The sequence below is a fragment of the Aquarana catesbeiana genome, linkage group LG08, assembly GCF_042186555.1.
Source record: "Aquarana catesbeiana isolate 2022-GZ linkage group LG08, ASM4218655v1, whole genome shotgun sequence".
Classification (NCBI taxonomy): domain Eukaryota; kingdom Metazoa; phylum Chordata; class Amphibia; order Anura; family Ranidae; genus Aquarana; species Aquarana catesbeiana.
The window spans coordinates 48,551,305-48,577,708 of NC_133331.1; the positions used below are offsets into that span (position 1 = coordinate 48,551,305).

General features: G+C 42.2%; 1 protein-coding gene across 10 annotated transcripts in view; it reads right to left on the reverse strand.

Moving 5' to 3' along the window:
• The window catches only part of LOC141105739 (alpha-2-macroglobulin-like protein 1), a 251,128-nt gene that overhangs the window by 73,616 nt on the left and 151,108 nt on the right, over positions 1 to 26,404 (reverse strand). For 2 of the 10 annotated variants that reach the window (XM_073595817.1, XM_073595811.1), the window contains exon 19: positions 2,278 to 2,346. The exons of 7 other annotated variants lie outside the window; for them this stretch is intronic. In XM_073595817.1, coding sequence (XP_073451918.1) covers positions 2,278 to 2,346 — 69 coding nt within the window. Of the gene's footprint in view, positions 1 to 2,277; positions 2,347 to 25,353; positions 25,417 to 26,404 lie in introns of all 10 variants that reach the window. One more of the 10 variants, XM_073595818.1, reaches the window with a different exon arrangement.

Sequence of the window (26,404 nt, forward strand, 5' to 3'; positions counted from 1 at the left end):
AGCTTAGTGTAGAGCCTAACAGTGAGCCGAGTCCACACCAGACATGCCGATTAAGGGCTTGTTGGTCCACGTTTATTAAAGGAAAAAAGAAAACAAGTCCAATAACAGAAGAGTTGCCCACACAGGGGTTTCAGCCTACCACAGCAACAATGTAAGATAAACAGATAATACCAAGCCACCTGGCTCTCTTTAGCAGCACTGCTGCTCAGGCTTATGCTTCAGCCCTCTCAGCTCTATAACGGAGTTCCTGTACACTCTGTACCTCAGTACTCTTCCAGCTTCCTTGCTGTTCCAGCCCACAGGCTTGGACCTTCTGTCTGCTCTGACAGACAGAACTGTGCAGACATGAACACTTCTCCCTTGCTTGCCTGGACTCCTCGGAAGGGTGGAGCCCAGAACAATGGTCAGGTGTCTACAAATAGCCCAGCACACACATGACCAGTCAGTATGCTGGCGAGTCTCAAAATCAGGACCCAGGACTGGGGATTTCATTCCACCTGGATCACTACGAAATCCCCGGGCTCCAGGTCCCAAAACAGATTTTAGTAAATAATGAGGAAACTGAAAAGCCAGTTTCCTCCCAAATAAGCAAATAAACTGGAGCCCCTCAACCTGCCTGGTTGAAAATCCTGCGTCCATATACTGGTGGGGTACCACACTACATATATTAAAAAAAAAAAAAAAAAACACACATATATATATATATATTAAGATGAATATGCCAAAAAAAATATTTTAAAAATCCTACAGTCCTCAATAAGAGAATATGTGATTGTAGCAACACACTATAATGAAGTCCTCCGTGACTTTTAATAGACAACGTGAATCCACCACCACCATGTAGAGTGCAAGCTTACCAGCTGCACAAGCTGTTCGAGCTTGTGGCTAATACCCAGCCAGGGCCTTTAATCCTCCCAGCGCCTCCAATGGCCAATGTAACAGGCATTCCTGGATACTGTGGATGTATTCAGCAGTCAGCCACCAGCCAATGCAAACATTAAAACTGCAAAATTCCTTTAGTAACATTCTTGGGGGGATGCCTGGAACCTCTCCCACATTGAGTGCCATCTCAAGGATATTGCCCGGGGTCTTAAACAGTACACCTCCTGTCTGGCTGCAGCAACTGCTCCAACACCAACTCCACTTCATAGTAGAACACACCCTGAAGAAGGTGATGTAAGTGGCAGCCCAAGCTGATGCAGAAGCAGTGGATGTAGTGTTGAGAAGGAAATATCTGTACAATCAGTATATAGAATGTAAAATGTGGTGGAGGATATATTAATATAGTCAGTATGCAGAATGTTGAGCGAGGAGAAGCAGGAAGATATATATATTTAGTATGTATATTGATACAGCCAGTATATAGAATGTAGAGTGCAGAGGATGAGGATATATTGGTACTGTTATGCCGCGTAGACACAGTCAGATTTTCTGAAGGGAAATGTTCGATGGGAGCTTGTTGTTGGAAAATTCCGACCGTGTGTAGGCTCCATCGGAAATTTTCCGTCGGAATTTCTGACAAACAAAATTTGAGATCTGGATCTGAAATTTTCGGACAACAAAATCCGTTGTCGTAAATTCCGATCATGTATACACAATTCCAACGCACAAAGTTCCACGCATGCTCGGAATCAAGCAGAAGAGCCACACTGGCTATTGAACTTCATTTTTCTCAGGTCGTCGTACGTGTTTTACGTCACCGCATTCTTGACGATCGGAATTTCCGTCAAGATTTGTGTGACCGTGTGTATGCAAGACAGGTTTGAGCCAACATCCGACGGAAAAAAAAACATGGATTTTGCTGTCAGAATGTGCGATCGTGTGTACGCGGCATTAGTATGTAGAATATAGAGTGCAGAGGGGAAGGAAGAGAATATACTAATACAGCCAGTATACAGAATGTAGAGAATGAAGAAGGAAAATGATATAATGATACAGTCAATACAGAATGCAGAGTGCAGAAGAGGAGGCTATATCGGTATAGTTAGTGTATATACTGTAAATATATATTGGTACAGTCAGTATATAGAATGTAGAGTGTGGAGGAGGATATATCAGTACAGTCCATATATGGACCATAGAGTATGAGGGGAGGAAGATAGATCAGTACAGCCAGTATATGGACCGTAGAGTATGGGGTACAGTCAGCATTATTAAAGAATGTAGAGTGCTAAAAGAAATATATTGGTACAGGCCATATACAGAATGATAGAATTATGAAAGATGATATAATAATTTAGGCAGTATATGGATTATCATTTTATGTATATTATTTACCCATCCGCGGCAAAGCGGAATCCATCATCGGCTCAGCCATTGGTCTGGGCATATTCATTGGCATTATACCTGCCAAATCAAAATTCCGATAAATGTATAATGACATGAAAGTTTACATGAGAGTTCTGAAATATATGCACTACATGTTTTAATTTTCAATTCAATAAAGTATTTTAATTTTCTACTGCAGAGTTTAAAGCCGTTCACAGCTCCAGTAAACTTTTAGTTGGAAAGTTAAAAAATACTCATAATAGGATTTTGAAGGTGACCAAATGTCAGATTATAATTAAGATTAAATCTGGTTTTATTTATTTATTTATTATTTATCTCAGGCACTTATATAGTGCTGTCAATTCACGCAGCGCTTTACATATACATTGTATATTCATATCAGTCCCTGCCCTCAAGGAGCTTACAATTTAAAGTCCCTAACTCACATTCATACATACACATGAACTAGGAACATACTAGACAGGTTGTCTTCAAAATCCCATTATAAGTATTTTTAACTTTTCATAAAATGTAGGGATGGTGGAAACCTCACCCAGAGCCACACAAATATATTTTGTAAACCTTTAGTTTGCTCTACATGTAAATTTGATTTTAAGACCAAAGGAAGAGAAGAAACCCCCAGAATATGTGTCTGTTATAAAAGTTTTTCATAGTTATCTGACTTTTTAAGGGTCTCAACCTTTTTTTGGGCAAAGTATTTGGCTTATTCACCAAGATTCTCAGGACTTACCATCTCTGCAGGGCAACATACAGTAACTAAATAATGCAGCTAACCCACATGACAATACAAGAATCTAACCAGCTCTTTGAATCTCATATTGAGAGTTGACAGCAACAGATTACAAATGCAAATAGCACACTTGAAATGAACTCTGGACCTTTTATCTGCTCCTTGTAAATGGGATAATGAGGGAATAACACACACCTGGCAATGGAACAGCTGAGCAGCCAATTGTCCCATTACTTTTGGTCCCTTAAAAAGTGGGAGGCACATATACAAACTGTTGTAATTACTACACCGTTCACCTGATTTGGATGTAAATACCCTCAAATTAAAGCTGAAAGTCTGCAGTTAAAGCACATCTTGTTTGTTTCATTTCAAATTCATTGTGGTGGTGTATAGAGCCAAAAAGATTAGAATTGTGTCGATGTCCCAATACTTATGGACCTGACTGTATAGATAAAAATTACAATTGTAGTAGCAATAATGAATCAATGCAGATAATGATATTTACTATTATGACAAAATTACTAATTGCACATAATTACTCTATAACCATAATGAAAATCTCTTTAAATTCCAGCTCCTTTCATCTATTTTTGTAGAACTACAAACCTCAGTTTTTTTTCAGGTTTTAACTGAGGAGAAATTCCTAGATTTGTGATTACATTAGGCATATGGGCAGTGGCGGTCGCTCAATAAGGGGCGCAGGGGCACCGCCCCCCTAATCTCCATACGTCCGGCCCCTAATCACCATGAAGGATGCCGGCACATGGATTTCAACGGTTGTGTTTTTTTTAGACACACATAATTAGAGCCTGAGGCTCTAATTGGCTTCAAAAAGGATGGGCTTGGGATGCAGAGCACTGCGCCCAGAGCCCACTCACTTGTGTGACATTAGCAAATAAATATTTGCCATTGTCTTCCTGCTTCTCCTCCGAACCAATCAGGAAGCGGGTCTTAAGACCTGATTGGCAGGAAGGAGAAGCGACTCTCTGGTCTCCAGAACGTCCTCTGCTCCAGTGACTGGTCGGGGCTCAGTGTCCCCCCATCACCTGGCCCTAGCCGGCTTGTTCTATCTGGGCACTTTCTACCCTTCCCTTCCTCTGGGGAACTGAGTCCAGCAACATCCCCATCCCCCAGCAACCAGACGGACACTAAGCTGAGACTGCCCGGGGAGTAGGAGAACGACGACCCTGCCGTCTACCCCAAGATACTGTAACTTCTACCTTCTATACCGGTATGTACTGGGGCTGAGGGGGACTGGGATCATACCCCACCATAAGCCCTATCGGTGATGGAGGGGGAGGGTGGTTTGTTTGCCCCCCCCCCAAAAAAAAATGGTGCACCAGCTACCGCTGCATACAGTAGTAAATCTTAGCATGTAGCAGAGGTTCAGAGAGAAATAAATCTAAAAAAGCTAAGACAGATAAGCAACTGCTTCTTACTGCACAGAGGGGGTATTTATGACTTGGGATGATCTGGAGGTCTGATTTCAGCTTCTGTATAAAACATACTAGTGTCACGAATGTCATGTCTACCTCAACGCAGGTGGTCAGACACTATAGCTGGCTACTGTGTACTTCACCTATAGTAGCCCCCTTTAACTTAAGACAAGCAGGCCTACCGGTACTTGGTTGCCCCCAGGACAATGCCATAGTGTCTGGCTACTACGCCAGGGCAGATGCGAACTGAGCAAAGCAAACAGGTACTTGCAGTTAGCAGACAGGTAGCATGGTTCAAAGGCAGTTTAGGTAATAAGGCAGGCTGAGTTCAGGGGATAGTCCAGTATCCAATCCGGGTCATACACAGGAGATCCAACAACAAGCAGGGCAGACCTAGGGAGGCTTGATCTAGAACAATGCAGGTAAGTCTGTCTCTATCACAAGAGTGTTTGGTTTGCTTATATCAGGTGACTGAGCAGATGAATTACCAACAGGTGAAAACAGACAGGGAGGATGCGACAGCCAACACCCAGCTGCTGGAATAGGGAACAGGAGCACTTAAGTGCAACTTAAGACAACTAGTTTTTCAAAAGAGCCTCCCTAATAGTGCCCTTTCTATCCCAGGCCCATAGCAGCTATGTGAGATGCTATGGCTATTGTTACGCTGCTGGTATGGAACATACATCAGTATTTGTATCCATGCAGGTAACTCCATCACCTTCATGTAAGCACTATGGAATATGTCAAGGCAGATTTTGATTATCCAAATACAGGATGGGATGTGTGAATGTTGGTGAAAGCACTCTGCACAAATTACATAAACCAATCAGGACAGCACAGGGGCTTAGTGATCAACTCTTCTGCCTTGAAGCACTGGGGGGGGCCAGTTCAAAGACCAGTTAGAATACTATCTGCATGGAGTTTCCATGTACTCCCTGCACTTGTGTAGGTTTCGTCCCACACACTGAAGACAAGCTGGTGGGTTAATTGGCTCCTCAATAAAATTGACCCTTTTATGATATTCTACTCAGTGTTCCCAAGATGGCTGTTCCCCCATCTGCCGCAACAGCAGATAAAGGGCCTTGAGTACCCAGGGAGAAAAAAGTGTTATATACATTCTTATAAAATCACCATACTGACAGGGCATCTGGGAAGGTTGTTAATTGGTTCAGTTACACAACTGAAGGCGTACATACATTGGAGGTAAAGATATTAAAATAAAATCATACTTGGGTTACAATCGCCCACATATAATTCCAATAAATCTGATCAAGATCAGATGGTGCTATGAGTGTTAATGCATAGGCATTTTGCCCACTTCAGATCACAGCCATGGAGGTCTTACAAATTAAAGATTGCATTATTCCCATGCACTCCAAGGTTCTTAATCCCAATAATGCAACCTAATTGAACAACAATGATAAGTTTAGAAGGTAGATATAGACAAATCAGTACTCACGATCATATAATCTCATGTGGATAATTTTAGGAACTGCTGGCATTTTTCCTTTTTTCAGCAATGTGTGACCTATTGTAGGGGCCATATGTATGTAAGGGGTGATTACATTATTTTGGTGCCAAGTCTCCTACTATAGCATAGACACATAAATTACATTCTATGACCAAAGGAAATCTTCCCCCAATCAAGAGAAAAGGTGTCCATTGAAAAGTGGTGGAGGTCAGTCTGCAGGGACCTTGAAGGAAATGATAACTTTCTATTGGTGTAAATGAGACAACCAGACCTGAACGTGATTATTTTGAGAAGTTCTCCTTTCCTAGAGGGAACTTGGGTCAGTTACCATGTTCCTCCAGTGAATCTGAATGCCTTGGGATGTTAAGAGGGCCTTTTGAGAAGAATGAATACTATGCTACACCAGATGCTACAGCATCTGGTGTTGTTCCTGCATGACTGAATGAACAAGATATTGTCTTAAACATTGAAGTTGTCAGCAGGAAGATGGGACTCATCTGTGTGTTTCCCAGCCTGAGAGGAGGCTGGGAGTCTAGGCAGGGCTGAGGAGGGAGGTGGGTCAGACTGCAGAAGAAGAGAAAAAGGGTCATGTTCCCTTGCTCCCCCCCCCCCTCCTGGGGGAGAGCAGGGTGCCCTGCGGTTCCCCAATCTAGTTCCAAGAGAGAGAAGAGAGAATCATGGAGCTGGTCTACCCCCTCCGTTTCCCCCACCCTGGGTCAGGAACAACATATGCTCATTTAACTGCAGGGACAAGAGAAGCCACCGGCATGGCCTGGGACCAAGAGTCCGTTCATTATTGGAACTGTGTTGATCTATTGAAGCCATGTATCGATTGAGGCTTTCGGTAAATAATTCTTAACCACATCCAGCCTTGTGGTGCCTTTAATTGGTAAGAATGCCGCTCTGAAGAGTGTGTGAGTTCTACTGGTGTCCCTTGGCTGTCAGATTTGGAATAGATGCCCAGTGTCTGGAACCCCTGGGAGTGTGGGGGATGAAGCACACAGTCAGGAGGGTGGATCAGGGGTTGGTCTCCACCCGCCACCCATACATGCCCAAAAGGTTAATGACATGTTGAGGGTCAGGTGTTCAATGTGGCCATGTACAAGGCAGCCCGCCACCCTCCCACATGTCTTTTGAATCCAGTGGTGCTATTAAAGTACTTGTGGTGGTAAATAACGTGAATTCAGATGGACGCTGGGCCACAGTTACAGTGTCAGACTGCCATTAAAGAATGAAGAGGTTGCTACACTTACAGAAGAAGGTGTCTTTTTCATCTTGAAGGGAGTCATGGTAGAAGACCCCCAAAAGAAGGTGATGTAAGTGGAAGAGGAGGATATATCAGTAAAGTCAGCATATATAATGTAGAGTGTGGAGGAGGAATATGATATTTCAGTACAATCAATATATGAAAATCAAAAATATGAAAAGTGCAGAAGAGAAATTGGAGAATAAATTTGTTCAAATCAGTATATAAAATGTGGGGGAAGAGAAAAAATAAATCATTACAGTCAGTATATGGAAAGCTCGGAGCAATTGTGATATAAGGGATTAGACACCTGACAATGCATATGTTGCAATCTGTGTAGCAAAGGTTGTTGTTACAAAGGATGGAAGTGTCCCCATGAACATATATGCCAAACAAAAATCATAAATATATGATATGAACATGCAAATACTCTTAGCTAATATATTCACCATAACATCTGCACAGTTTACACTATTAAGGAAAATTGTTTCTGCGCCGCTCCTTTAGGTCCCAAAGGAAAAACGAACAGTTGATCTTGCTTGCGAAACTTCTCAGTCCGCTCCAAGTAAGCTGAAATAGAGGAAACCAAGTCTAGCCTCTTTCAATCATCCTGCAACTGGTCCACGGTGAAGGCTGGAAGAATAATTTCCCAATTCATGTGAAAGGCAGTAGAGACCTTTGGTAGAAAGCTAGAAACCGGTCTGAAAATAATCTTGTCGGGACAAATCACACAAAAAGGCTCTTTGGATAAAAAGGCGCATAATTCGGAAACCCTCCTGGCGGAGGCTATGGCCGTCAAGAACACTCTCCTCAATGTTAGATGAAATAAAGAACAGGATGATGTCCGGTCAAAAGGATAAGCCAACAAGGCTTTTAAGACCAGAGTCAGGTCCAATTTGGGAAAGTAAGACTTCAGGGGAGGTCTGATTTTAATGGCTGCCTTTGGGAAACGGATCACAACAGGATCTAAAGCCCACCTGGAATTCGTCATTGCCGAAAGGGCAGAAATCTGGACCTTCAGGGAATTATAAGCCAGGCCATTGTCCAGACCCTGCTGGAGAAATTCCAAAATGTTCAAGACTGAAGGAGATTTGGGCTGCCAGCCCCTCTCCGCAGCTATGCGTCGGAAAGCCTTCCATACCCGGTGATAGGTTGAGTTTGTAGATTTTTTACGAGACTGTAATAAGGTGCTCAACACTCACTCTGAGAGGCCTAAATCCTTGAGAGATCTCCTCTCAATTTCCATGCCATTAGCCTCAGCCTCCTGGGGTTTGGATGACATATTCCGTTCTGGAGCAGGAGCTCCCAACAAGGTGGCAGCGGGATTGGTTGACACATCTTCATTCTCCACACCAGTGGGAACCATGGCCTCCTGGGCCAAAATGGTAGAACTGCTATGGCTGTGACCCTCTCCCTGTAAATCTTCAATAGGGTCTTGAGGATTAAAGAAAGTGGAGGGAACACATACACCAGGAGGAAGTCCCACAGTTTGGACAGAGCATCTTGGCCGTAAGCTTGTGGATGGTATGTTCGGGAGAAGAAGCAAGGAAGCTGGGCGTTCCTCACCGATGCCATGAGGTCTATTACAGGCAACCCCCAGACTCTGAAGATCCTTTGCAGGAATTTCGGATTCAAGGCCCATTCGCCTGGATCCACAAAGCTCAGACTCAACTGGTCTGCTAAGGTATTCTCGGGCCCTGGGAGATAGGCTGCCGTCAAGGAAACAAGATTCCTCTCCGCCCACTGGAATATCTGGCACGCGACTTGAAGAAGGACCTGGCTTCTGGTACCCCCCTGACGGGACACGTATGCGACAGTGGTCTTGTTGTCCGACAATATTTTGACAGCTTGATCTTTCAAGAGTGGTAGGAAGGCTAGAAGAGCGCGCCGGACGGCCTCCAAATCTAGGAAGTTTGATGTTTTGATATTTGTAAGACATCGGGGGCCACCGACACTGAGCCTGCTGGCCCAGGCAGTGAGATCCCCAACCCAGGAGACTGGCATCGGTAGTCAGTACCACTGGATCCGGGGGCCGAAGGGATACACCCCGGGCCAGGTTGCGTGAGACTGTCCACCAAAGGAGGAATTGACTTATCGACATTGGAATGTATATCCTATGCATCAGAGAGTGATTATCCCATTGGAAAGGGAAATTGCACTGAAAAGTTCTTCTTCTCCACCTGGCCCATAAAACTACTGGAATTGTGGCTGATAACACTCTGAGATAACGCATGCATTCTCTCGCTGCAAGGAATGAACTGGTCATTACTCTCCTGGTTTGTATCTGTATGTCCCGAATTTTCCTCTGAGGGAGAGAGACTTGACCCTGAATAGTGTTGAACATCACCCCCAGGTATTCTAAAACCTGGGTTGGCTGCATTTGGCTTTTCCGACAGTTGACTAGCCAGCCAAACCGAGCCAGTGTTTCGCAGGTGAGGGCTACATGTTGAAGGAGAAGATGTTCTGAAGAGGCTAGCAGTAACAGATCATCCAAATAATGAAAAATTTGAACGTCTCTGACTCTGAGGGTTGCGATAACGGCTGAGAGCACTTTCGAAAAGGTTCTGGGTGCTGTGCAAAGGCCAAACGGGAGGCACCGAAACTGGTACTGAGAGCCTTCCACTGCAAACCTGAGGAAACGATGATGAGCTGGATGGATGGGAACATGTAAATAGGCGTCCGCCAGGTCGATGGAGGCCATCCAGTCTCCTTCTTTCACCACGGATATGATCATCTCCAATGACTCCATTTTGAAAGGCAGGACCCTCATATAAGAATTTAGAGCCTTCAGATTTAACACTGGTCTGAAACCTCCCGAAGCTTTCATTACCAGGAACAATGTAGAATAGACTCCTAGACCCCATTCTTGCCTTGGCAAGAGGAAATGCAGGGAAGCCCAGAGCATGGGAGAACTGCCCCCTTAAGACTAGCAGGTGGCGTAAGTCAGCGAGGAGCGTACGAGGGGCGCACTGCAGAGCCCAGCAGACCGCTAGACACCAGGGAAAAGCAAGGTAACAAACTGTATGCTTGACAAAACACAGCCCCACATAACCTGCCTGTTTCTAGCTGCTAGAAAAAACAGTTCTTTAAACTGTTAGCACATGTCCCTGCACCATGGGAACCCACCTCCTTGGGAGATTTACAGCCCATCTGGGGGGGGTCTTCTGTACCAGGACAGGCTTAACCTGAACAGGAGCCATGTTAACCCATTCTTCACTCACAAGTAAATTATATATTTAGACTGGGGTATATATTCAGAATTTCAAGTTGAGATAGGGAAGGGAGGGAGGGAGGTTCGCTTTAACAAATACCTACAAATGATGATTAATTGGTTACAATATAATCAGGGTATGAAGATGCAACTTTAGGGCTCATGCACACTGCATCTCAAAGAAGCGGCTTCTACAGGCTTTTGAGCTTTTTTGAGTGCTCATTTTTTTTCTGCCTGGAAACTTCCCTCCATGTTAGCCAATGTGTCCATTTTTTAGGAGTTTACAGGTTTATGCTTCTACAGGCAGAAAAAAAACACACCAAACTCGCGTTTTTGAGAGGAACTTTCGAGCATAAAAGATGCTCAAGTGTCCAAACAGGAGCAAAAACGTTTGAAAAAGCACAAAGATTTTCAAAAAAGCTCAAGGAAGCTCAAAAATGCGCAAAAAAGATAAAATGAGCCAAAGGGAGGGTTTGTGAAAAAATATGCTTATGCTCAAAAAAGCTCAAAGAAGCTTGAAGAAGCTCAATAAAAACGCGCAAAAGAGCACAAAAAAACACAAGCTTCTTCAAGCTTTTGGACAGAGAAATAAAAGTTAAAATGCTTGTAAAAGCTGCAGCATGCATGAGCCCTTATAGTTTCATGAAATCATTATTTGTTGTTATACCTTGTATCTTCTTACATGACAACTTTAATTTTATATGTTGGCATCAAACTTATTTTTTTCTATCCCCTTTACAATGCATTGTGCTATGCATGCACAAAGAATTGTTCATCTTGACATCAAAATCCATTGTTGCCCTCTGCTTGTGCATAGATTAATTGGCAGACTGAGTCAAACTCTCAGCCTTTTCCATAAATTTTAAGGTCACAATAACCTTGAAGTTTTACAGCAATATAGAAAAAATATTATGCATTTTACTCATGAATAAATTACATTACTAAGTGCTTATATGCTAATGTTCGGTTCCATATATATATATATATATATATATATATATATATATATATATATATATATAGACAGGTTTTGATTCCTGGAATTACTTTACAGAAAGACATTATTAGAATAAATGTTTTGTTCTCTGGGTACTTCAAATGTGGTGTTGTGGGACATATTGACCTCCGGGGGTTTATTTACTAAAACTGGAGAGTGCAAAATCTGGTGCAGCTCTGCACAGAAACTAATCAGCTTCCAGATTTTATTGTCAAAGTTTAATTGAACAAGCTGAAGTTAGAAGCTGATTGACTACCATGCACAGATGCACCAGATGCCGAGTGCTCATGTTTTAGTAAATCCTCCCCAACCCTCCCATTACTTTATTTTACAGTGAGGTATATGGAAGCCTGGAAGTCGGTCAAGCTGATAAGGTGTTCCAAGATAGAAGAAATTAGCATTTCTTGTAATGAACAATATGGTTGTGCAAACTCATATTTAATATATAAAATGTCTATGTTTGGGATCGTCCCACACAGTAACTGTCCAATTGCTTCTGGTTTCCCTTAGGATCCCCACACATGCTAATTACTCTAAATTCTAATCTTTGATTTTGTAACTCTTCTCTTCTGCTTCATCAGGTTCAGCGTCTGCTTCATCAGGTTACTTAGAAGGTTAAATGCCATTGACATTTGTTCACTGTTATGAGGGGCATTGCTAGCATCTAGCATATCACAGAGTGGCCAATTTCCAATAAGTTCCAGGCTCACAGATACAAGTTAGAGAACAATTGGAGTAAACAGAAAATCTCCCTTTAGTTTAATTATTCTCTCACTCAGAAATCATTATGTAATCATAATGTATTTGTAACTTCTAGCAGTGTAACTGCAATATATCTCACAAGAGGGACGACTCCGGTGAAGGAGTAAAGGATGCAGCCTTTCCTAAGTAGGTACCCAGATAGGGAGGTGGCCAGGATGTTGACTGAGGGGTTTTCTGAGGGTTTTAAGATACCATGCTCCCTTGAGGTAGTACCGCCTATGGCGTGGAATTTGCGGTCCGCACTGCAGAATCCGGGGGTGGTTTCAGATAAATTAGCGAAGGAGGTGGCGTTGGGGCGCATGGGGGGGCCATTTACAGCTAAACCACTGAGGGATTTGGTAGTGTCACCGCTGGGGGTGGTGCCTAAGAAGGAACCGAATAAGTTTCGCCTTATACATCACCTCTCGTTTCCAAAAGGGGGGCCTGTTAATGATTCCATAGACCCCGAGGCGTGTATGGTGTTGTATACGTTGTTCGACGCTGCTGTCAGGTGGGTGAGGCGCTATGGTCAGGGGGCACTCATGGCAAAATCGGACATTGAATCGGCGTTTCGCTTGCTCCCAGTACACCTGGACAGTTTTTTGGCTGTTGGGGTGCTGTTGGCAGGAGGAGTTTTATGTGGATCAATGTTTGCCCATGGGTTGCTCCATTTCCTGTGCCATGTTTGAATTGTTCAGTTCGTTCTTGGAATGGGTGGTACGGGACGTGTCAGGCCTGGATTCCGTGATCCATTATCTGGACGATTTCCTGGTCGTGGGGCCTCCTTCCTCCAATGTGTGTGCGATTCTCCTGTCTACATTGCAGCACATTGCGGGTAAGTTTGGTGTCCCGTTAGCTGTGGATATAACTGAAGGCCCGACAACCGAACTTAGCTTTTTGGGCATCGTGATCGACACAAGAGCCATGGAGTGTCGGTTGCCCGGGGATAAGGTGGAAGCGCTCAAGGGGGAGCTACAGTCTTTGTTATGTAAGTTGAATTTTGTGTATCGCATTATTCCGATGGGTAGGGTTTTTTGCTGACGGCTGTCGGCGACTACCGCAGGGGTGCAAGCCCCAAACCCATTTCATTAGACTTACCAGGGAACATAAGGCGGATTTGAAAGTTTGGCATACGTTCCTGGAGACGTACAACAGACGATCGGTTTGGATGGCGGGGCCGGTAAGTAATTTTGACTTGGAGTTGGTTACGGACGCGGCAGGGTCTACAGGATATGGGGCCTTCTTCCAAGGGCAATGGAGCGCAGAGACTTGGCCTGGGTCTTATGTGGAGGTGGGTTTTACTCGTAACCTGGTACTGTTGGAATTGTTTCCGGTGGTCCTGGCTATGGAGTTATGGGGTACAGCCTGTCAGAACTTGAAGATTAGGTTGAACTATGACAACATGGGGGCGGTTCAAGTCATCAATCGGATCTCCGCATCATCTCAGCCGGTGATACGATTGCTGCGCCACCTGGTATTGCGTTGCTTACAGTTAAACGTTTTTCTTTATGCTGTACATATCCCGGACATTGACAACACTCTGGCTGATTCCCTGTCTCGGTTTCAGTGTGACAGGTTCAGGGAGCTGGCACCAGCTGTGGAGAAGGAAGGGATTCCTTGCCCGGGTTAGCTTTGGGAGGTTGCCTTGGAGTCGCCGGATCAGGAGGTCGGCAAGTGGGTCGACATGGGCGGCCTACACCAAGGTATGGAAGGAGTGGTTGGTTTTTGTACAGCTGGCGGGAGCTGAGCTGGGGGGGTCCGAGATGAGGTTACTAGTGGTGTATTTCATTTCCAGGCATATGAAAGAGAGGGGTCAGTGTCTGCCATTGAGCGGAAGCTGGCGGGTTTGGCCTTTTTGTTTAAGCTTCAGGGCCTGACAGATTTCACAAAAGATTTCTGGGTGAGACAAGCGATAAAAGGGTATCGTAAGAGTCACCCTCAGAAAGATGCTAGGAGGTCGGTCTCTTTTTTAGTTTTGCAGGTCATTTGTAAGAAATTGGGTGGTGTGTGTTCCTCAGGTTATGAGGTATTTTGTTTAGCGTGGCGTTTTTTATCGGTTTTTTTGGAGCATTTCGAGTGGGGGAATTGGTAACTGAGGCGTGTAGAAGGGGGTCTAATGATGCAGGATGTGGGTGTCAGGGAAGACAGGGTGGTGTTAAAGTTGCACAAGTCAAAAAGGGATCAGAGGGGGAATGGGGTGAAGGTGCAGCTGTTTACACTACCTGGTTCCGGGGTTTGCCCAGTGAGGGTGGTGAAGGAATTCCTAGGGGTTTGTCCTGTAGGTGGTGGGCCATTCTTGTTGCATGAGGATGGGTCTTTTTTATCCAGGTTTCAGTTTGTTGCAGTTTTTCGAAAATGCCTTCGATCGGCGGGGCTGGACTGCACGCAATTCGCCTCACACTCCTTTCGCATCAGGGCAACAACAGAGGCTGCCAGGTGTGGGTTGGATGAGGCGGCGGTAAAAGGATTGGGAGGTGGGAATCCAGGAGGTTCCGTTCTTACGTGCGCCCTCAATTGTTAGTTGATGGGGTTTAAAAGGGGGGTTGAAGGTTAAGGGGTGTGTTTTTTTTCCTTGTCAGTTTTCATGCTTTGTAGGAGGTTTGATGTGGTTGTATTTATGCTATCTCTCGTTGTTGCTATGTCATTTCAGATGGAGGTCACATACGCCTCGTCTGCATCCTAGGGCATTCTTATGTCTTTTGGGGGGCCAGGAGAACAGACGTTAGGCCAGACGGCTGGCAACTGGGGATCTCACGAACGGAAGCGTGCATTCGGTGGTTAGGAATCCCTGGCATGGGATGGAGCAGGGTTGTGCCGGAAGTGCAACCATACGCTCGGCTAGATAGGCCGCCGGATGTGTTGGTCTTACATGTGGGAGGGAACAATTTGGGGGTCAGATCCACCAGGGAACTGATCTCAGCCATGAAGTCGGATTTTTTGACACTCCGCTTGGCTTTCCAGGGGATGCTGTTGGTGTGGTCCGACATAGTGCGGACCACATGGCGTATGGCGAGATCGATGGCCAGGATTAATAAGGCACGAATCAAAGTGAACAAGGTGGTGGAGAGATTTGTTTCCCGTAATGGGGGACTGGTAATAAGGCACATGGAGTTGGAGATTAATGTGGGTATGTACCTGCATGGAGACGGAGTGCACCTTACAGCTGTTGGCATTGATTTGTGGGCGCTGGGTCTTAAAGACAGGATTCAGCGGGCCCTGCGGGTGTGAAGGGGCCCTTAACGGTAAGGGGTCATCCTTGCGGGCTGTGGCGGTGTCTTTGGTCTTTGATGGTGGCAAAAAACAGATGTGATGGAACTGGTGCTCATCAGTGGTATGTGCCCCTCTGGTGTATTCCAGTGGAACGGTATGCTGGAATACGGTAATGGTTGCACTGCGGGAAGGGGGTTGTCTCCGAGCTGTTGATATGGCTGGAGGCCAGGTATGGAGAAAAAAGGTCCCACAGTGTAATGGTGGAAAGTGTTACATTCGGGGTGCCGTCAAAGACCAACAGACAAAGAGTTAAAACTGTTGTTACAAAATGTATATATGTTAATTGGAAAGTTATTTAATATTGGATTTAATATTTGTTTAATAAAAGGCTGCTATGGCCAGTTATACTTCAAACTCCTGTGTGGTCTATTATTGGTAAAAGGGGGGTAAGAAAAGGGGATGTGTGGAAGGGGGTTTTGAGGGGTATGGAGGTGGTCGGAAAGAGTTGGGGATATCTTGAAAACACTGGTCAAGTGAAAAGACAGCCAGAGACCAGCTCGCAGAGTCGCTTTTGGCAGGAACGGTTGTCATAACTGGTGGGTGCATTACTAAACTATTTTAAAAATAAGCAAGTCACTGTTGAGGTGCTGGAGATAGGGAAGCTAAAGTTCTGCTTTAATGGGTTAACTCCACTTTCATGGAAAAAATCTAGCAAATTAAAAAAAAAAATAACATATTATATAGAATTGCTACACAAGCTAGGTTTCAATTTAATGTTAATAAAAAGTACGGTATCTCTCCTCTCCATTTTGCATTCTGGAATTTTCTGTAAAATTCAATCTAATGTGGAAACCTGGAGGTATTCTGTGCAGCATTCTGTACAGAATGCCCCCTTGAAATGTAAAATCCTGCTTGTGTGATTGGCTCACTGATTTTCCCAGAAGTCTGAACCAAGCTACAAGTTAAATTGTAGGCAGCCCCTGCATAGGAAAAGGAATTTCTGTTTTGGTGAGATACTCCCGAAGGGTTAATTACTTATAGAGAGATGCTAACACAGCTTTCCTTATTAGAACATTGAAAGTGTATGTACAATACATACATATGTAAAGCGCTGCATAAATTGATGGCTCTATATGAGAAGTGTACAGCTGATTATAATGAATCAGACCCTCCCATTCAGAATGAGCCTAAAAAAGGACATGGTGAAACAAACCGCTTCTTCGGAGTAGAAACAGGCAGAAATCTGCTACAAAGTTTGTTAATTACATTAATTATCCAATTAAGCATTTGTTTTTTTCTCAGCAAAAGTGGAGTTACTCTTTATTAAAACACATTAAGAGTTGCCTATAGACCTAACTGTCATCAGTTACATTACATTACATTACCTACTAAAACTTCTATTGCTTTTTGGTAGAAAAGAAGTCTTTCATTTATAACTGAATGTAACTGCATTCTGATAGTCACACACTGTGTGGGATCATGTTACATTCCAGTTATATTTCTTATTACTTCTGATTCATATAGCCTTAGAATATATAAGTGAAATAAGGAAATTCTTGTTCAGTTATATATTATCAGGTAATAACAATAGATTTATTACTTTTTAGGACAAATATGTTCAATAACCCAGAAGTAATGGAAGCTTTTTCTTTCTTTTCTTAAAACAAATATATTATTACCTAACTAGTTCCTAGAATTATGTTTTTGTTTATTCTAATCTGAAGCAATACAACCTCAATTTTATGAGTTAACATATCTAAACAGTTACATATGAATAAAATATGTAATTGTTTACTCTAAAAGGGTTAAAATCCCAAAATAATTCAAACTATCTTCATCAATACCAAAGTTATTAACAGTACCTTTCTAACTGAATTATTTAGCCTAGGGCAAGACTAACCATATACAACCACCCTGGAATAAATAATTTCAACAAAAACTATATTCTGCACTCCAATTAATGAAACATCATTTTGATGTCTTTTGACATAGCATTTCTCTCCTGTAAGCGGAAGATCCGTGTACCCCCATTAGCCCTCCTCATTCTCCCAACCATATTATGTGGGAGTGTGACGAAGGCACTTATTCCCCTGAGAGAGATATTTATTCTCTTTCACGGGTAAATTGTGATTACTTGCAAAAAATAATTTATACAATGTATCATCTAATCTCATATGTTTTTTGTTTACTCTTTACTCCAGAATTCACTGGTTTCTTTTCTATCTATTCATCTCTTCAGTCCACACAGGTTGATCTGCGCAGTCAGCTCTGCATAACAAAAAGTAAGTCAAAACTATTTGATCTATTGCCATGGCACCACTGAATATACTTTCCCTGAATGTTCAGGGAATAAATGTCCCTCAAAAAAGGACCAAAGCCTTCCGTACTTTCCATAACAAGAAGGCTCACATAGTATGCCTCCAAGAAACACACTTCACCAAAGATTCTACTCCAAAATATATTTCTCCTTTTTATCAACAAATTTACACGGCTTCTGCCTGTACCAAGCAAAGGGGAACTCTAATTGCATTTCACCGATCCACACCATTCACCTTATCATCAGAAATTAAAGACCCAGAAGGTAGATACCTGATACTCATGGGTTATATAATGGATACAGCAATCACGGTGATTTCCTACTACGCTCCTAACAAACAACCTACACCATTCCTCTCACATATATTACAAGTGATTAATACACACAAAATAGGAACAGTGATAATGTGTGGGGATTCGAACCAGGTCCTCCTCCCATTTCTAGATAAATCCCCTTTTACACCATCCAAAATAACCTCTAGATTACCTTTTTCTCAACTTCTTTCCAAATACAATCTGGTAGATTCGTGGAGAGAAAGTAACCCAATGAAAAAGAAATTCACTTATTTCTCGCACCCTCATCAAACCTTCACCAGAATAGATCATATTTTTCTAACAATAGGAATGATACCAGAAATTATTGCATCAGATATAATTCCGATTCCGTGGTCTGACCATAATGCAGTATACACTACTATAGCCTCAGCCATACCAAAAGCGCATGACCCAACGTGGTACTTACCGGACATAATGCTCAAACACCCACTACATCAGATGGCCATTGAACAAGCTTTAAAGGAATACATATCAATTAATAATACAACAGACATCTCCCCAATAACACTGTGGGAAGCTCATAAGCCTGTCTTGCGTGGTACAATACAAAGACAAATGGCACTATTTAAACGGGAACGCAAAAATCTAGCAAAAAAACTAGAACTCAATTTTAATGCAGCCTACATATCATTTCAAGATAATCCATCTCAGAGTACAAAATCTCATCTGGAAAAATCTAGATTGGAATACGATCTATTTCTCACTGAGTCAGTTGATAAATCCCTCAAACGCTCCAAACACAATTTCTACATGAATACAAACAAACCAGGTACATATTTGGCTCGGGCATTAAATTCAACTAACAAATCTTTCAAACCAATACGTTTGAAATTATCAAAAAATGTTTACACTTGTAATCCAGTTAAAATAGTCCATAAATTTCACTCACACCTCGCAACTTTATACAAGACAAACAATGAATTTAATCCTACAGAGGCTGAATCCTTCTTCTCAAAAATAGCCTTACCTGAGTTATCTCAGAATCAAAAAAGCAGTTTGGATGAGCCTATAACTATAGATGAAGTTGCTAACGCCATAAAAGACCTAAAACTTAACAAAAGACCAGGCCCAGATGGCTACTCGGCTTTATACTATAAAACATTCTCAGAAATACTCTCTCCCATTCTCACTGAAACTTTTAACAAACTTCTAGATGGACATTCTTTTCGGCAAGAAACACTAATGGCAATTGTTTGTATGATCCCAAAACCCCTTTCTGATGATACTTCCTGTGTGAATTATCGGCCTATCTCTCTGTTAAACCTCGATATTAAATTATTAGCAAAAATAATAGCAAAACGCCTCAATAGCATTATAGGAAAATTAATACATAGAGATCAAGTAGGCTTCATGCCAAATAGACAGGCAGGCGATAATATACGCAGGGCAGTGTTATTGGCACATATTGCTAAAAAACGGAAAATCCCTTTATGTTTTCTATCTCTCGATATTAAGAGGGCATTTGACACAGTATCCTGGCAATATATGCAATATTCATTACAAAAATGGGGTTTTGGACCCCATTTTTTAACATGGATCAAAGCATTATATAATAAACCCAAAGCCTATATAAAATATGCTGGATACAAATCTGAAGCCTTTAATATCGAAAGAGGTACCCGACAGGGTTGCCCATTATCTCCCTTATTATTTGCCCTTATACTCGAACCCATGGCCCAATACATCAGAACAAACCAAACTATAACTGGCATTGAAGTAGGAGGTATTACACACAAATTATGTATATTTGCAGACGATATATTACTTTTTCTATCATCACCACAGGTCTCTGGTCCTAACTTAATACCAGCTCTTGATGGATTTGCAGCCCTATCCGGCCTTATGATTAATCCTAAGAAATGCCTAGTGCTTAATATTTCACTCACAAACATGGAATTGATCCCGGCTAGGGCTGCACTCCCATTCACATGGGCAGAAAAATCAATCCCATATCTTGGAATTCATTTAACAGCATCTCATTCTGACTTATTCTCAACCAATTATCCTCCTGTATTAAGACAGATCACAAATCTAATAAAACAATGGTCGCAACTTCCTTTATCCTGGATAGGGAAGATTAATGCAATAAAAATGACTATTCTACCCAAATTGCTTTATCTATTCAGAGTCCTCCCTATTCCAATTCCTTCCTATTTTTTGAGAATAGTACAAAAAAGAGCAACTTCGTTTATATGGGGCTCTTCTAAACCACGTATACCTATACACACACTACATCTTCCCAAAAATAAAGGAGGCCTGGGATACCCTAATTTTACTAACTACTACAGAGCAGCACATTTGGCCAGTCTGTCCAAATACCATGCAAAACAGGAAATCCCATTATGGGTATTTATAGAGGCTTCAGAAAATGACCCTCTATTAATATCAAATTTATTATGGCTTGATCCTAAAGACCGCTTTAAAATTCATAATCCCATAACTAAACACTTCTTATCTCTCTGGGATAAACTAAAAACCAAATATCAGTTACAATCTCCACACAATCCTCTTCTTTCTTTTATCAGAAATCCGGCCTTTTATCCGGCATGGATCTACCCAAATTCTTTTAAAGCTTGGACAACATCAGGCATTCAGACACTAAATGACTTCATAGCATCTAAATCATTCCTTTCATTCCCATCGCTTAAAGAAAAATATGATCTACCAAACTCTGAGATATTTAGATATCTCCAAATCAAAAATTTCTATACACCATTCCTAAAGGGGGATACACCATTATCCCAATTATCCATTTTTGAATCAATCTGTACAAAAGATCCATTTGCTAAAGGTACAATTTCATCACTTTATAATCAATTATATGGAGTAGCAAATCTTAATAGACCCTCTTACGTTCAGAGGTGGGAGGAGGACCTGGGACGAACTTTAGAAGACACGGACTGGTCTAACATATGGCTCACATCTAAGTCATCTTCACCCAACATCTTAGCACTGGAGACAAATTATAAAGTCCTAACTCGCTGGTACCTTGTACCCGCTAGAGTGGCAAAATATTCACCTAATACCTCAGCTCTTTGTTTTCGAGGATGCTCAGAAATAGGCACACATTTACACATATGGTGGACGTGCCCAGTAATCCAAACCTTCTGGAAGGAAGTCTTCGTGATTGCATCTAAAATATTTAAAAAAAATAATACAACCAGATCCATATTTAACTTTACTTAATCTAAAACCGGAATGGTTAACACTCTCTCAATTCAAACTTATGATCCAACTAATAACGGCTGCAAAACAAACAGTGGCTAAGGCATGGAAATCTCCTACATTGGTACTAGCAGAAACAATTCACAGAATGAATAATACAATGTCCCATGCTAAGATGGTAGCCATCGATCAAAATCAAATTCCAAAATTTGAAAAACTTTGGCATCCTTGGATAAAACAACAGTTCCTGTCAAACTTCAATGACTCTGTCCTGTTGCCATGGTAACAGATTAAATGACTTACAGAGACACCCATTCTAAGGCTTCAAAGAGAACTAAAAAGAATAATAATCTGACGAGCGGGACAACCTTGTGGACCATACCTCTACCTTTCAACCCTTTTTCTTCTTTCTCTTTCCTTTTCTCCACCTTACGATTAAAGCTCATTATCAGAATTTTTTTGACCTATATACACTCTACTTGTAAACAATATGTATAGTAGGTATAAATCATTTAAATACCTACAAAAGTAACTAAGGAAATGATATATATCTTTAATTTAGGTTTACGTGAACCCAATGTTTAATATTTGAAATTTCATGATATTTACCTATATAAACCCTACTGTAAAACAATGAGCTTACTTTATAGATCCTTGTAAACTTACTTTATGTATCTTTATAACATTGTATACTCAATAAACTTCTTTTGACAAGGAAAAGAAGTCTTTCTTGGTGTTATTAGTACTGATTGGTGATAATATATTAAAAAACAAGCAAAACATAGTAGTAAAGAACACTTGTTTCCATGTTTGATCATTTAATTTGTAAAACAATTTTTTTTATTAAAACCCATCTCTAATTTATATATAAGTATTTCTCAATGTTGAGTTTTAAAAAAAAAAAAATTGAAAATGACTGTCAGGAACTGGGGTACAGGGACAGGGAGGCCGGAACAATGCTCCATCCTTCCTTTGTCCTCGGAAATAGACCAGCATGTTGCTCAATTAGCAATATAGTCAGTATCAGTGGCGGCTGGTGAAGTTTTAGGATGGGGGGGCGCAAGACCCTTCCTTTTTGACCCCTCCCACTTCTCATAAGCCTCGCTACTTATAATTAGGGGCGGGAATTCATTTGTAGGTGTGGCATAGCGAAAATGTGTGTGGTTTCAGCAGAATAGTGGACGTGGCTTAAATGGGCGTGGCTCTAAGGGGGTGTGGTTAGAGTCTGAGATGAATGAGGGATGGAGGGGGAGAGAGTGCGAGAGGGATAGAGGGAGGGAGGGAGGGATGGAGGGACAGCAGGCCCAGATACTACACAACAATAGAAATATGTGTATTTCAGAAAATTTAACAATCAGCAGATACAGATACTCCAAACACCTGGTGTTAGCGCTTCAATCAACCTGGCACCATGGTTGTTATGGTGTCAGGATGATTGAAGCACATTATTTCTATTATTACATTGTGATATAAAATGAAATCATTCAACTCACCAGTGGAATCAGTGGGAGCCCTGAGCATGTCACCTGCCACCAGATGCCATCAGGTGGCCCCAGCGGAGTCTGTCCTTACATCAGGTGCCCCCAGCGGAGTCTGTCCTTACATCAGGTGCCCCCAGCAGAGTCCATCCTTACATCAGGTGCCCCCAGCGGAGTCCATCCTCACATCAGGTGCCCCCAGCAGAGTCCGTCCTTACATCAGGTGCCCCCAGCAGAGTCCCCCCTCACATTAGGTGCCCCCAGCAGCAGAGTCCCTCTTCACATCTGTGTCCCCATCAGCGGAGTCCTCCTTACATCTGTGTCCCCATCAGCAGAGTCCTCCTTACATCAGTAAAGAAAGGGAAATGGTGCTGTTCTATGAAGCCAGACTATCATGAATGTAAAACTCTCATGAGTGAGGAATAGGGGTGATAAAAATGAAAATGTGATACAGGGGAATGACTTCCCAAACACAGGTGAGAAGCTGTGTAGACTCTGTAAGAAAGCCGTGTGGAGGCTAATATAGCGTGCCCAGCAAAAAACAGTAAAAATTTTAATCAATATATATATTACAAAATATATATGGTAATCAAAAGGAGAAATATATAAGTGAATAACCCAATTAATGTGCAAAAAGCGTATTAAAATGCAAAAGACATATTAGTATAAATCAGCAAGTCCAACAAATGTGCAATAAACATAAATGTCCATGTATCAGAAATAAAGATGAAAGATATAAAAATAGAGAAAAAATTCCCAAAGTGACTGGTGCAAACTCAAAAAGTATATTAAAAAATATTGGCGACAGTCTGTTTTCAATTCCAGTGCCAGAAATATATAGGTGACTTTTCCGTGCTCCCCTCTCGCATTTGCACTCACCAGAGCTCCTTACCCCTGCAGGGGTGAAAGACGAATGTTTGGGATATACTCCTATCCCTGGTGGCCTAATCCTGGGGTGTATCCTCCTCCACTCCCTGATACAAACGATTGGATCTCCACCTGGAATCTTGGTCCCTCCTGGGGTGAGTGACGTATCGTGGGGTACTAGCAGAAAAATGTCCTCCTCTCTCCACTGCGAGCTGGGAGTATTCGGGCATCCACATGTAATTTAGCAGAAAGAACGGACCCTCATACCGTACCACCATAAAAAAGAAGTATTTTGTTATAAAAATATAAAGGCAATGTAGCCTAGTTAAAAAAGGTGGGGAGCTCCAATTGCTCCAAGTATCCCTGGTATGGCCTCCACTGAACACAAGGGGATTAGTCCTCATGGCTGCGGCCATCTTTTTGTAGCCCACTTTAGTGATACAAAGCACCTGGCTGTAGTTATACTACAGGCGGAAGTTGTCTGGCGCAATGGACTGCACCACAAGCCCATTCAAAACCCCGCAAATGAAGCATCTCTTCTGCAATCTCTGATTGCATAGACGTGGCGCTTTCCATAGTGCACTTAAAGGATATCTTTTTCTATTTTTTTTTTTTTAAAGGGCCTTTTTTAATTTTTTTTTCTTTTGTGTCTTTTGTGTGGGGGGGGCACTGGTCAGTATATAGAATGTAGTGTGGAGGTGGAGGATACATCAGTACAGTCAGTATATAGAATGTGGAGTGTGGAGGAGGAGGCTATATCAGTACAGTCAGTATATAAAATGTAGAGTGTGGAGGAGGAGGATATAACAGTACAGTCAGTATATATAGAATGTAGAGTGTGGAGGAGGAGGAGGATATATCAGTACAGTCAGTATATATAGAATATAGAGTGTGGAGGAGGATATATCAGTACAGTCAGTATATAGAATGTAGAGTGTGGAGGAGGAGGAGGAGGAGAAGGAGGATATATGAGTACAGTCGGTATATAGAATGTAGAATGTGGAGGAGGAGGAGGATATATCAGTACAGTCAGTATATAGAATATGGAGTGTGGAGGAGGAGGATATATCAGTACAGTCAGTATATAGAATGTGGAGTGTGGAGGAGGAGGAGGATATATCAGTACAGTCAGTATATAGAATGTGGAGTGTGGAGGAGGAGGAGGATATATCAGTACAGTCAGTATATAGAATGTGGAGTGTGGAGGAGGAGGAGGATATATCAGTACAGTCAGTATATAGAATGTAGAGTGTGGAGGAGGAGGAGGATATATCAGTACAGTCAGTATATAGAATGTAGAGTGTGGAGGAGGAGGAGGAGGATATATCAGTACAGTCAGTATATAGAATGTAGAGTGTGTAGGAGGAGGATATATCAGTACAGTCAGTATATAGAATGTAGAGTGTAGAGTAGAAAGAAGATGATATATCAGTACAGTCAGTATATAGAATGTAGAATGTGGAGGCGGAGGAGGATATATCAGTACAGTCAGTATATAGAATGTAGAGTGTAGAGTAGGAAGAGGATGATATATCAGTGCAGTCAGTATATAGAATGTAGAGTGTGGAGGAGGAGGAGGATATATCAGTGCAGTCAGGATATAGAATATAGAGTGTGGAGGGGGAGGAGGAGGATATATCAGTACAGTCAGTATATGGAATGTGGAGTGTGGACGAGGAGGATATATCAGTACAGTCAGTATATAGAATGTAGAGTGTGGAGGAGGAGGATATATCAGTATAGTCAGTATATATGTAGAATGTAGAGTGTGGAGGAGGAGGAGGATATATCAGTAAAGTCAGTATAGAATGTAGAGTGTGGATGATATAAACAGTAAAGTTCTGATATAAGGTACAACACCTGCCAGATGGGGGGGTCCCATTGGTTCGCTAGGGGTGTCTGCGTATAACACTGGCATAATACCTGCCAGGAACAAAAGTCAATACATTTACAATCACAATTTAAATAATGTATACAAATACTCAAAATTGTCAAAATTACAGAAAATTGTTATCAAATACTTACCGTAATTTTCCTTTCCTGGCTTATCCTTATCAGCACACAATGGGTTAACGTCTCATCTGGCGCCCACATGACCACCTTTTGCTAGCTGAATAAAAGACAGCCCCTCCCCCACTGACGTGTTCGATAATCTAGTCTGCGACAGGCCACTTGGGAGGGAGTCCTGTGCTGATGTGAGGATAGGCCAGAAAAGGAAAATTACGGTAAGTATTTCATAACAATTTTCTGTATTCCTGGCCATACTTCACATCAGCACACAATTGGATTTAACTAGCTGAATAAATGGGTGGGAGAGAACACATGAAAAGGAACATTGACAATCGCAGAAAAGCTGCCAAAGACAAAAATAATTTATATGTCTCGTCCCAAACTTTGTAGAATTTGCCGACTGCACGCCTAGCTTGTAAAGTTGAATGAAGGGCTAGCCATCTCTCATATACTCTTCACTGACATCCTGGCATAACTGCCTCAAAAGGCTGCCACCCCTCAGTTCGAAGGAGCTTGCCCCTGTTCCTGAGTAGAAAGGCCCACTTCCTGCATGTCAATCTAATCACCCTGGTGAACCAATAGAAGATGACTAAAGAACCTGACGGCGAAATGAAAAGGATTGTCCACTTTCCTCATGTCTTTGATCTTTGCATGCACACTGTTAACAACTTGTGTAAGGACCTGAAGTCTTCCTGCTGTATACTCAGTAACTCCATGCGAATGCTTGGAGGGACTGCCCCCAGGTTTTCCTGGAAACTGGACACCACTTTGAGATGGACGTAATATCACTAAGAAAGACACCAAGGGGATCTTTTGCAGGAAAGTGCTGCAACCTCAAACATCCTTCTTTCTGAATCAACTGCTGTCAGAGGAACTAGTTTTACCATTAGGGACTGCAATG